This window comes from Anser anser (assembly GCF_964211835.1).
Source record: "Anser anser genome assembly, chromosome: 3".
Classification (NCBI taxonomy): domain Eukaryota; kingdom Metazoa; phylum Chordata; class Aves; order Anseriformes; family Anatidae; genus Anser; species Anser anser.
The window spans coordinates 54,314,279-54,327,868 of record NC_139722.1 but is presented as its reverse complement, the minus strand read 5'-3'; the positions used below and the strand labels follow the sequence as shown (position 1 = coordinate 54,327,868).

The 13,590-nt window shown below is 43.3% G+C and overlaps 1 protein-coding gene across 1 annotated transcript in view; it reads left to right on the top strand.

Moving 5' to 3' along the window:
* Nucleotides 1-5,134: 5,134 nt before the first annotated feature.
* CEP85L (centrosomal protein 85L) overlaps nucleotides 5,135-13,590 on the top strand; it is a 149,479-nt gene continuing 141,023 nt past the window's right edge. Inside the window, exon 1 of the mRNA XM_083828751.1 lies at nucleotides 5,135-5,268. Coding sequence (XP_083684877.1) covers nucleotides 5,256-5,268 — 13 coding nt within the window. The 5' untranslated portion in view covers nucleotides 5,135-5,255. The remainder of the gene's footprint in view (nucleotides 5,269-13,590) is intronic.

Here is a 13,590-nt window from a genome sequence, read left to right as displayed (position 1 = left end):
AAAAAGCAAACCACAGAAGTGTAAGGTTTCGTGTTCACTTTCTGAGCAAAGGCACGCTTTAAATTAATGGATTTTGAACTTGTACATAGGTCAATGGATACGGAGATGGCAAAGTAAAATAAAAGAAATGTATTCTACCCGTAGTCTACAGGTAAGTAATTGCTCTGAGTGCTAATGGGAATTCCAGCCATGTGGGACCACAGCTGGAGGTGCTGGAAATGCAGCAGTTTGACAGGGATTCCACTTTTTGTGCACTTGCTGAGGTAAATGAAAGAAATGAGATTGATTATGCTTGTATTGTATACATTTTTGCAGTACGAAGTTGGTATTGCCACATGTCTAAAACTTGCCTAAGACTGCTGACCTTTCCTTTACAATGGTGTGAAACAATCCAGTGGGTCAGAAAGATTCTTTCTTTGTTTCATGTTTTCTTTAAGATGCACTGTGGGGATTCCTGCAATGGGTGATTATTTCCAGCTGTGTTAATAAATTTTCTGAAAAGATGATGAGGAATTGTTTGGATATTGTCTTTTAACTGGCTAAAATCAATCACCATTTTGAATTTGAAAAGGAAGTGTCCAGTATTGATTTCAGATTTATTGTTTGCAAAGAACTAGTAAATATACTGTGGGGAACAAATCTTTACAAGGAGTAGAGGAGAAGTATCCCTGAAACATTTCATTGATTCAGATATTTTTTAGAGGTTCTTCCTTAAAAAGGGAGCTTTGAAATGAAAATGCTTCCCTTTTTAAAAAGGAGGATTTGATGTCATGCTTGGTTTTAATCTTGTGCTTGTCTATTCCCACACCATGAAGCCACATAATTTGAACTGAAGAAGCAATTTGAGAAAGAATAACCATTTTTTATAAATGTTACTCAATAACGTGTCCATTAATGAGAATAGATAAAGTGAAGAAAGCTTTGCATAACAAAGACCAAATTCCCAGATAGCTCCTTATTAATTAAAAAAAACTTGCATAAACATCTATTTACTATAGATGGTATTATCACCACAATTTTAACAATTTTAATAGTTACTGTGGCTTCTTTTTCCATGCAGTCTATATCAAAACAGGGATCAATTGTTTAGCCCACAGATATTTGTCTCTCAGCCCAGCAAACCTCTACAGTCTTCATTTTCAGGCCTAAATTACAGACCTAAATGACAGGCCTGAATACTGTTACAATTTGTGGCAAAGAGGAAATGGCTGTATGTGCAGTTACCTTTGTTTGGGTGAGGACAGGAAGGTGTGTCACCAAACTAAAATAGTTAGATAAATGCAATGGAAGGATTTGGCCATTGGCAGATAATGGCATAACATTATCCAGACAGTCAGTGGTAGCAAGAATCTGCCTCACCATTATTTATTTGAACATTTGCCTTGATCCCAAGAGAAAATAAAATGGCTGTAGGTAAACCCCATTAATCCCATGAGGAAATATATCTCTTACCAAGCAAAAATGTTTCAGAGTTTCATTTAGCCTCAAGAGTATTACAGCAGGAAAAGCAAAGACTTGGGCAGCCGAATTAAAAATTCATATCCTCAGAAGCCTGCAGTACTTCTGCTCAACCCAAATGGGAGTTTCTGTTTGCCAAGTTTCCAGCACTGAAATTCCCTCAGGAGTTAAATGCGTGTTTTGTGTATAGTTTGTTGCTAACTTGTACGTAGCTAAGCTACGCTGAGATCTTTATTTAAGCAAATATCTACTGAGCTCATTGGTAAGATTAGGTCCATTTGGTATTCAGTTAATCTGGCTTATTATACAAGAAAATCTTCTCCACTAAAGAGAACTTCAAGCACTTGTCCATGTTCAAGTTCATCTTCTGTTTGCAAATTTTTGAACTCACCTCTCATAGGGATGTTTAAATTAGGTATAGGATGTTATGGGATGCGACAATTTTAATCTTTTCTATTGCAAAATGGAACAGCTTTACAAAATAGAGAAAGATAGTAACTTCATGACTAGACCACTTGTGTAGATTGGGGAAGGGAAAGAAGACTTTCCTCTTTTGTGAATACTTAGCACTAAATATCCTACCAATAAATGGGTTTCCTCAAACCTAGGTGGATACTTAAACTTCAAGGCTACGGAGAAACTCAGTGAATGTGTAAATATTCAATGCAAAAAGCAACACTTTCAACAGGAGGAATCAAGAGAACCCCATCCCATCAGATGTTAAAAAAGTAGCCAGTTTGTGAATCCTAAGCCATAGGAAGCTCATTAAGTACAAACAGAGCCCCCAGGTCACTTAACATAGCTGTGATATGCATCTGCAGAAGTGCAATGGCATTGGGAACGCTGGGTAATATGCTGCTGGACAAAGGGAAGAGTCAGTTGAGGCTGAGGCCAAAGCTGATAGCTCTTTCAGGGCTATGCTGGCATCTCTTCCCTGTGAACTGCTTCCAGGGAAGTTCTTGATATACGACTTGTGGCTCTCAGTCAAATGAAAATGTTAATGCACATTTAAAGTCAGCAATGTTGACCACTTCTCTCCCAGAATCTGAACATAATAGTGTCTAGATAGGAAGACATGGGTTTGCAATGTTTTGTAAGGAGGTAAGAATTGAATTGGACCTTCCATATACTGCTCCAAGGAGTGCATTATTAAGAGTCAGAGATCTGCTGGAGGTAGCAACTGTGACGATGCTCATGAATAGGGACTGGCACAGGTGCCTGGGCTCAGGACAGAGTTCATATCTGTGAGTACAGAGAAGATGGAAGTGCTTGCTTAGGGTGAACAGTTAGGTGCATGAGACCCAGCTCCTCAAATGGACCTTGCAGGTAATCAACCAAATAACCATCAAAACTTGCGTTTAACACCCAGCAGAGCTCAGGCTGGAAATGTTTCCTGCTAGTTCAGGTGCCTCTCTTCTTTACCTGTTGTGGGTTCCATGCAAGGATTAGGGCTCTGGAGTCGGATTTAAAGCCAGTCACTTAAAAGACAGGTATTGCAGCACACACACTCTTTGGTGAAGCTGGTCACCAGCATGTAGCAGCTGGGCCGCCTTCTCCCCCTCATCCTGCTGTTCAGCTATAGCTGTGCAGTACGGCTGAAAATACTGGGTGCTTCTTGGGCAGAGTGATGGGCTAAGAGAGAGATGACAGTAAGGCTGGATGAAGTTCAGCAAAGGATTTAGCAATATTCAGCTGAGGAAACAGAAATGGCGGTTATACCTGAAAAAGTAGTGAGGAGAAAAAACAAAGGTAGAGAGAGCGACCCCAAAGGGTTGCATAAAATAGTCTGCCTTGAAGGGAAGAAGAGGGAGAGAAAATGAAGCAGTTATGACACAAAAAGGCCTTTGATTTTGTTTTCATTTATATCACTACTTACTAGCTACCATCCTAGTAAGAGGAGTAGGAGAGAAGTTAGGAAGCAAGAAAGTGAAGAGCCAGCTGAAAAGGAAATAGTGAAAGGGTTAAGGCAATGAGAGGACCCCAGAGAGGAAATAAAAGATGAAACTCAAGGGCAAAAGGGCCTTTTGCTCTGGATCAATTGCAGAAGGATTTCTGATGTGCCAGGGGACAGCCTTTTCACTTCATACAGACCGATCTTGTCAGATCTCCTGTTGCAGTTGTAACCCCCTCCTCCCTCTTACGGTCCTGCATCCACATCCACACATCCACTCACACAACCATCAAGGACATCTGCATTCATCATCCTTCCCTCCCCTGAGAAAACAGTGTCTGAATCTCATATATCTGCAGATAGGATGATAGCAGGGAACGGGGGGCTGGAGATGCCGCTGTGTCTACATCCACAGGTACCTCAGAAAGTGGCAGAGTTACATACGGTATCAATGAACCTGCATGGCAGGTGCATTTCCTGGAGCCAAGTCTTCTACAGAAGTTCAAACTATGTTTTTCCAGACACTCAGCGCTGCTCAGACTATCTGCAAATGCAATGAGGAAACACTGGGTATGTTTAATGGGGGAAAATGCAAAGAAACCAGATGTAGTTTCACTGAAGCTAGGTAAAACTTTTCCTTCAGGGAGTCTCTGCATCCTTTTGCTTGTGTTATGCAACAGAGCATTGCTAACTTGCTTGAGCTGCTGGAACAGATGTTTCCTTTTACATGTGCATCTCCAGTGATTTTTCAGTCTGATATGTAGCTGCATAAGCAGGACCTCCTGCAGTCTATGTCATGGAGCTGACTCAGATTGCAAACAAATACTTTTCCGTAATCGCTAACCCTGCAAAGTCAGGCTGCAATCCTAGGGGTGTTCTGTGAGTTGCTTGAGTCATGCCCAGAAACACAGATTCTGCAGGCTAGATCTGCCTGTCAGCAATCACGTACAGCTGCTCTTTTCTGTAATTCTGCTGTCTTTTACAACCTCACCGTCCCTGCAAGGCTGTTCAGGTGTCACAGCAGTCAGAATTTGGTTTTTACAGCTATGATGTTGTTAGCAGCATTGCATCCACTTGCGTTACTGTTTCATTGCTCTGCCACTAGTCTCTACCTTATCTAATCATCCAATGGGATTACTAAGTGACTTTGACAAAAATGCAGATTTGGAAGTATAAACCTTGGTGAAGCAATCCGGTTAGAAAAGATGTGCCAAACCGCCTGCAGTATCAGATGCTATCAGAGCTTTTCCATGGGTTCACAGCCTTACATGCATATTTCTGTAAGCTGGATATTAATGGCAGCCTTCTGCATCTGTCAGATGCTAATTCGGAAACAAAAAAGAGATTGTAGTTCCTGCCTTGAAGGCTGTGGAAGCTGGCAGGGTTTCAGCTAGCAGTCTCCCTACCACGAAACCTCGTTGCAAGAAGGTAGGAGCCGGGTCGTGGTTCACTGCGGGCAGCCTTCTGCCTCAGCCTGCTTCTCTGCATCTGTTCACCTTCATCCCTGTATGACCACGAGGCAGTAAAGGGTCGATATTGCCTTTAATAAAGACAAGGAACACGTCTCCAGATAAAATCAATAATAAATGATAAGACATCCAGGATGCTTTTCATCTGTGGGTCTCAGCATTATCACTGTTCCGAGCATGGAGTAATAAAGCCTTTCGCAGACATATTTCACGTGGATCTTTGTTAAAGCAGCTTCTCTCCACACGGTGTCTGTTTAAGATGTACATGTGAAGTGCGAGAAGAAGGGGAGGTGGCTGTCAGCTGCAGCTCACCAATCCAGCGCTGGCTGCCTCTGCACTTTGCAGCCGGTGGTTTGAGCTGCAGGCGCGTTGCTCACCCGTAATTACCACAATTTCCTGCTGCACTCATTTGAAAAGACAGGGTTCCTGAGGAAGTTATGAAGACGGCAAGTAAGTTGCTGCCTTAATTTCTGTGCGTATGATGAAGAGTGCTGTCCTATTTATGCCGGTTGCAGCTTGCTTACAGTGCTTCTCAGAGCGCGGTATCTGCTGGAGGGATGAGGAGGCTCATGATGCTGTATAACATGGGTAAATTTGGGGAGTCGGCAGTCCTAGCAGCGTGGTGTTCAGAAACAGCTGCACCAGGTTCAAGGCAACTCTTGAACTTACTGGTGCTGAAACTGTGAGGAAGGTGGCTTAGATGTTCACTTGCAAGATGCTGCCGCAGGTGGGATGGTGGATAAGAAAATGCAGCCATTAGTTACTCCAGCGTGTGATTGTAAATGTTCCTTAAAGGCAGAAACTGGGAAAACAATTCCACGTGCTCAAAGCAGCATGTTTTTTTTAAGTTACTGAATTATTTATGCCTTCAGACAGACTCTCTCAACTGTTGTGGAGTGTAAGCTAGGGACCTCTCTTACTGCTCAGAGAAAGGGCTTTCAATAGGAAGGATATCTGTACCTTTTTGCTAACAGTCATGGCTTCCTGCCTTTGTTTGGGGAAATATGGTGGAGGGAAGCAGCGAGTTTGCTGTCTGTCCGATACACAGATAACCTGTCCAGGCGCAGAGTTACTGCACAGCTTGCAGCACGGACAGGGCCGGTTTGACTCTGCCTGCAACGCCTGTCACGACAGCAACTGCCCCGTTACTTCGACCTCAAATGCGTGCAGAGAACTAAACATAGCTCTCAAATAAGGGGATTATCCGGAGAGAATATTAGGTGCTATACTTTCTTCTGGGCTCGCAGCGTGTGTGAGGAAATGTTGTGGGAAATTCTGGGTTGCTAGGCAGTTGTTTTGCTGGGAGCACGGGAACTTCGCCAAAGCAGAGCAAGTCATAAAGGCTGTTCCTTTCAGGCCACAGAACAGCAGAGAGCCGCAGTAGCTTCTTTGCCCCCAGTTTTCCTCAGTGTCTGAATATTTAGGAACCCATTGATGCCGCATATCACTGCTCCTTGGAGCTGATGAAATGCCTGCTGCGTGTTTCCCTCCACTCACCCCAAAAGTTTTCATTGTTTAACACATTTCTGATCTTTAGTTTTTAAATTCCAGTTTACTCAAGCAAACTTCCGTTATCACCTCTTGGAAGAGTGAGGTTTAAGAAATGAAGGAAAGCTGCTAACTTGAAAAGTAGAAAATGAAAAAAAAAGCCAAAGTTTTTACAGTTTAGTGTGTGAAATGAGTAATAGAGAGATTAATTTATTTTGCTGTATGCTGATCAGTGACACTTTAGGTTTCTTTGTCTGCATCTTCACTTTAAAGATTGATTCTGCCTAAAGTTAAGCAAACCAGAATACAATACTCCCCTATACAGGGACTACTGTATAGTACACTACACTTAGTATATATTTGCACTAACTTAAAACGTCATTAACTGGATGTGAAGTGGCATGTGAAGGCCCAAAAAGATTCTTGTACTATATATGAAGAACTGCAAGATGACGGCAGCCTCAGTAACAGGGACCAATTTCCATTTCTGAGTTAGAGAGAAAAGTATAGCCCGTGGGCATTACTCTGCATTTCAGTGAACTGTGCAATGCAATCTTAGGTACTTCAGTTACAGGGTTAGAAATTCAACTCCAGACAGTGGGAAGCCAGAGAGCTGCTCTCCAGGAGAGTCACTGGTACTGTACCAACACTCTGACTCTGATTTAAAGAAGAGAAAGGGTATTTTTCGGCCCCGTTATTCAGTGTGTCCCCGTTGCCTGCCATGAGTCTGCAAAAGGTTTGGTGTCAGAGAAACTACTGCTAGAGCTGGCGCTAATGGACATCACCACAGGCACTGCCAGCAGGGCCTGAAGACCAGACAAGTGCGGAGAACAGGATCTTGCTTTCTGAGTCACCTTCCTGGTGTCTGGCGACAAATCTTGATTTAAAGGATTATTGTAGCTTAGCGTTGGCGGTGCCAACCCGTATCTCTGTCAGTGCCCAGCTTGGTGGTGGTGTGAATGGTTGGCCATGAGTGCTCAGGAGGAGGAGGAGTCTCTTGCAAAGCGGAGCTCTCACTGCTGCTGTCTGCAACGCGCAAGCTCTCCGGTTGCTTGAGAGACCAGAAGCTGGGGGTCATCTTTCACAGTCAGTATATGCGCCTTCCTCCATTTGTTTTGACGTATTTACGGTAATATTTCCCAAGGTGTGGATAGAACGTTATGGCATCTTTTCGGCTCATATTTGTTGGTTTCAATATTAGCCTGAATATTAGCTGAATACAGAACCTTATTTTGTTCATACGCTAACTCGGTGCCTTTCTTACTGCGCTTCATAAATAAGTCAATGTACAGAATTGTATTACAGAAGCTCTACTAAATAATAAATTATGCATTTAGTTAGCCATATGATTCTGTACTTGTCTGTCTGCACAGTTCTCATCTAATTAACAAAATGTTTTTTTAATGATAGGGTATGTAAGTTAAGATTAGATTTTTTGTTGTACCTTTCATGAAACCCATGCCTCTTCTGAAATAGATGCTTCTGCAAAGTATTTATACAAAGTAATATTATACAGAGCAAAAATCTTTAGTTCTTTATTGTATAATGTCTCCTTATGAAGTTTAGTTTTGCTTTTTTATTATTCTTTTTTTTTTGCTATGAGCTAGTGAAGTTTGGAGTTGTTCCCCTAAATCCAGGTGACTCTGTCACATACAGATTCTCTTTTTAAAGACCTTCAGAAGGCATTAGGGGCGCTCAGGGGCTAGCTATTCTGTGTCTATCATGTACTTCACATGCATGAAATCCTCTCATGTTGTCTACATGCTTCCGGAAATCAAATGGTTGTGTTATGAGGGCAGGAAATCTGTGTGCCTGTGTATTGACTGGTGGCTGTCATAGCCAGACCGCTGGTAGCTTGCAGGAGAGTTTGTCAGGAGTAAGTACAGATGCAGAGCTAGAAACTGAGTAGTGTGTGATTGTAGCTCTTCACAAGCTTCTACTACAGCACCTATATGTGCATTACAATGTTCCAGTTAAGCAGAAAATCGTACTAAGATATTCCACCTAGAATCGACACTATCAAGATTGATTCTTCCCTGAAAAGTCACTCACTGTTTGTTTCAGTGGTGGTTTTCAGCAAATCTTCGGTTGCTTCATAGTTGCATGAGCACTGAAGGCAAATGAAAATCATAGAATCATAGAATCATAGAATATCCCGAGTTGGAAGGGACCCATAAGGATCATCGAGTCCAACTCCTGGCACCACACAGGTCTGCCCAGAATTTTAGACCATATGACTAAGTGCACAGTCCAATCGCTTCTTAAATTCAGACAGGCTTGGTGCAGTGACTGCTTCACTGGGGGGCCTGTTCCAGTGTGCGACCACCCTCTCGGTGAAGAACCTCTTCCTGATGTCCAGCCTAAACCTCCCCTGCAATATTAATTAAATATAAAATATTAATGAATATTAATTAATATTAAAATATTAACAGAAGATGACAGAAAGTCATCTGATAAAACTAAACTGTGGAAAGATGGTGAGCCACAAGTTTTTGGGACCAGCCTAGGGCAAAGTGCTGAGGAATACCTGCAGGCAATTAAATTAGTCCTGAAAAATTCTGCCTTGCATAGGCAAGGAAGGTGCTTAAGATACCCTTGATAGTAGAAGATATCTTGGCCAGTGAAAAGGCAGAGACAGTAGGGCACTGTGAGTGGGGAAACCATCAAAAATGTTGCAGAAAACTCAGCAGGGAAAGTGGAAATAAACCAGTCTGTCGGGAACTTTGAAATTGCAGTTATCTTCAGATATCCAAGCTGAGAGAGATATTCAAATTAATAAGAATCAAGAAAGAAGTACTACCAGGCGGGCTTGAGATCACAGCTGGCGAGTCTTTGATGGTCTCGGGAAAATATTCAAAATCTTAAAAATTCATCCAATATTCAAAACATAGACCTTTATATGCAGGATGATGAGGAGGATTGTATCTTACTAGAGGAAGTTAGGAGTACAGGCCAGAAGTCTCAGGAAAACAAGGCCTATAGCGTAGATGGCTCTGATCAAGATGACCCAGAGGAGGAGGAGTTGATCTGCTCAGGAAGTCACACATGCTATATAATACATGGAAATTTGATGAATAAATAAATAAAGATTCTTAAATAAAGAAGGAGGAAAGTCAATTCTGCAGGTAGTGCCTAAGAAAGGTGAGCTGCTAAGCTGCACAAGTCACCGTAAAATGGCTGCTCAGTGAAATTAAATCCTTCTCAAAAGATTCACAGTACAGAGAAGTCTATCTGAGGAGCAGGCTGCTGCTCAGGACTTGGAAGCTGAGAGCTGTTTGGTCTGCGTTAGTAAAGCACTTCCCTCCGGGGCTCACAGGGCACTGTTCTGGGACCCCTGGAGGAAGGCAAGGCTGGCTCCTAAAAACATCTCGGGCGTGGTGAGATCAGTGGTCTTGGTAGCAGGATGGGCTAGGCAACTGGTACGAGGCAAAAACAGGAGCGTAGGTTTGAACAGAGAACGTAACCTAGTGCATTACTTGAACTGCTTGTGTGTGTGCACAAGGCATGGCAAAAACAGCGGCCTTCTGCAAAGGGGAGGAAGAGAATTACATGGATATTAACAAGGCAGTGGCAGGGCGGATGGGCATCAACTTCTGTGTTAAGGGAGCTTCATCACATAAGATAGCAACTGTTTAAGGAAACCACGATGAATTGTGAAGCAGAGGAGGTCCTGTCTCAGGCAAGTTCTCTACAAAGGGAGGTGTTACTAACTTTCAACCTGTGGTTTACAAGTCCCTGGGAATATATGGACCACGTAGTCCATGAAGGACCATGTAGGACAGCAAGTTTTGCCGTCAGTGGACTACTGAACATTTGTGAACAGGGTTGAGAGGGCAGAGGAGAGGATTAAAGAAAGGACAGAAAACATGTCATATGTTGCAATTTAGGCCCACCTTTGATAGGTGATAAATGACAGGACCATGCCTGTTAAATCTTTCAGTTCTCCACGGCTCTGTAAATAAAGTTGCTATACTAAAACAGACCTGTCATTTAGCTTGAATCTAAAATGTTGCTACTAAAGCTTTTAAAGAGAAGATATTTTCCAATGTGCATCACCAGTACCTAAATTGAGGCTGGACTACGCAGTGCCTTCATCATCCTCTCAGTTACCTCAGGCACTGGTCATGCAGGAGGCAGAGGAATTTATCTGAAGATCATTACATAGACTACTGCTGACTGATGGAAATATGATAGCATTATTTTTAAAGTATTTCTGGGCTGTGTGGCAGGAAGGCATTTGTTAAAAGATTCCTCCGCATTGTTTCATTAATTTGTATTGCTTAGAGTCTCCACCGTTTAATTTTTCCAAATGTTCTCTTTAGATTTATGGGCAACAGAGTGATGTCACCCCACAAGTACTCCTTGGAAGAGTTTATGCAGTGATGTCTTGTGAGGAAGAGGGATGCAGGGTGCTGTAGTCTCAGTAGACCTCACATAAGCCGAGGTCTTTTCTGAGAGGTTCTTAAAAGCTTGTCAATACAGCGTCCATAAAGGATATCGATAGGAGGAGGGTATACTGAAACAAAATGCACCGGGGACAAAAGTTTGTAAGGCAAAGATGCCAGTAGAAGCTGTAGGTACTAAGTAGACATAACTACCTTCCTTTTAGGCTCTTCTCTTTTTTAAAGCTCTCTGCTAGCACAGGTTGAGTTTTGCCCACTTCGTCCATTACCACATACGTTCTGAGCTGCTTCCTGGTTAGGAGCCCGGAACCATACTTTTCAAATGCTGATTACGCATTTCTGCTCTCATTTCCTCCTCTGCACATGTCTGCACCACACAAATACCGTAAAGTTGTATTCCGATGAGTCCTCTGAGATAAAAGTAATAGGACTTACCCAAGGGAAGGGATGAAATAGATGGCTCAGAGGACCGGAGTCGAAAGTTTTAAACAACAAGAAGAATTAAGAAACTGATGTTACAGGGAAGTGAAAACATTTTAGAAAATGAAAAACCGAACCTTGATTTCTCACTCCAGCTTTCAAAGAAATAATCGTTTCCTTCCCCCCGTCCTCCCAGCACATATGCACATCTTTCCCTCAAAATAGAAAATTGCGATGACTACAGTACAGAGAGGGAGCCAAAGGACTTGCTAATATATATTCTACACATACCAGTGGTATCTATGTCATACAGAAAAAATGCATGGGATTTTTTTTTCTTTTCTGTTTTTAATAGCAATACCCAACAGAGGTCAGGGCATTTCCGAAGGATTTATTGACTGTTTCGAGTTAATATCCTTCACCTTACTTACGGACCAACATTTACTCCCATCCAGCCATTAATCTGCAGGAAACACCCTGCACTCTAGACACCATTTCCTACATAACAGCAAAGCAAATCAGTAGAAACGGTGTTTGAAGAGTGGGTAGAAGCACTGCACTCCACATAAAATGCATGTCGTGTACAAGAATAAGAACTTGGATCAAAACCCTCCTCTGCACAGGACCAGACCGATTCTTGTGGGATGCAATGCTGTTCTTCCTTGGACGTTCAGGGAGAAAGGTTTAGCTGTTCTGCCCCTCTTCTACACGCTAGCCTCATTGCCCACAGCCAAGCTCGAGCAGGTAACATTACCTAATACAGCAGTACCTCAGGGCGTTACAGCATAAGCATGGGGTCTTTTGTGTCACTGTTGACTTCTGCATTTTTTCCCCTTTCTGATATCCGGTGTTACAGTGTGTTAGCGAAATGTGTCATCTTGGATGAGTGACATTTCTTCGTATTTGCCCTCTGCTCCGCCTATGAATGAAGTTATACTTCCTTAATCTCCGAAAAATTACAGGCAGAGCCTAAGTGCAGCGTAAGAAGGACTGTCTCGGGGAGAGCACAGATGGAGTCTGACAGAGCAGAACCATGGAAACTACATAAATAAAAGCAGAATTGTTTATAAATGTTTTCCTTTTTTGGGTGTGGGTGTGAGCAATTGCATTATCTGAATGCACTTTTCTCTCACGACATGTTTTTATCCTCGGCGCTGCAGTAGGTTTCTAGGGGAATAGGCAGCAGTAAGTAGGATCACCAGGTGCACACAGGAGGGGAGCGCAGCGCTGCTGGGGTGCCCGCAAACCCCTCGGGTAAACCTGCAGTGGGAACCAGGCCGCGGGCAGAGCTCTGCCTCGCTGGGTACGCTCTCGGACAGCCCCTCTGCTAACGTGACTTGCACCCAGCGACCAAAATAGTCCTCTCACTGCTGCCAGCTCACTTTGTAGTTAGCCCATCCTGTCGCTCAAGTGGTTGCAATTGGAGCTTTCAGCACATAATTCAAAGCTTGTGTGATGAGGAGGGTGTTATTTCACATAATAGATTTTTTTTTTTTACTTGAATTTACAAAACAAAGCATTACAAGCAGTTAGGCACAATAAACTCTCTTAAAAGAGCTTTGCTCACAGGCTGAGAAGTGGCTTTATTCCCGCGGTGGCTTAAATGCTTTACAAGCACATCTTTGGATTTTATATGAACTGCCTTGCACCTTTCAAAATTACGCACGTTCAGTAATTCAGCTTCCCAAAGCTGAGACCTGGAGAGGGCAGGAGGCAAGCTGGGTGCTGAGCGGGGCATGCAGGGCCAGGCAGCACAGCATGGCAGGGCACAGCATGGCAGGGCACAGCATGGCACAGCACGGTATGGCACAGCACAGCATGGCATGGCACAGCACGGCACAGCACGGCACAGCACGGCACAGCACGGTATGGCACAGCACAGCATGGCATGGCACAGCACGGTATGGCACAGCACAACATGGCACGGCACAGCACGGCACAGCACGGCACAGCACGGCACAGCACGGCACAGCACGGCATGGCAGAGCAGAGCACCAGCACGGAGGTCACATAGCAACAGGAAGCTTCAGCAAAGGGAGTTCTCCTCAGAGCAACCACCAGCACAAGACCGGCGGCGAGAAGGTGAGCCAGAAGGAGAAGGAATGACCCTGAAGAGGATGTAAAAGTAGTAGGAGGAGGAAGGTGAGAGGTGACTGCGATTATCTGGAGAAGGAGATGACGTGGGGAAACAACAGTGAGGTTCATGAGAGAAAGTGAGCAGAAAAACTGTGAGCAAAGGGTTAGTCTACAGAAAACATGAGATATGTGCCCAGTGACAGGACTGCTGGTATGTGTGTGAATATTTCTAGCAGTTATTTCTGACAGTTTTTAATAGATATTTCTAAAGGCATAGTAGTATGATTGTACTATATTACGTTATTATTTAGAAGGCACATCTGTACAGTGTTAAAATAAGAATAGCAGTCTGTGTTTGGATAATTTGTTTTGGAAATCTGTTTTA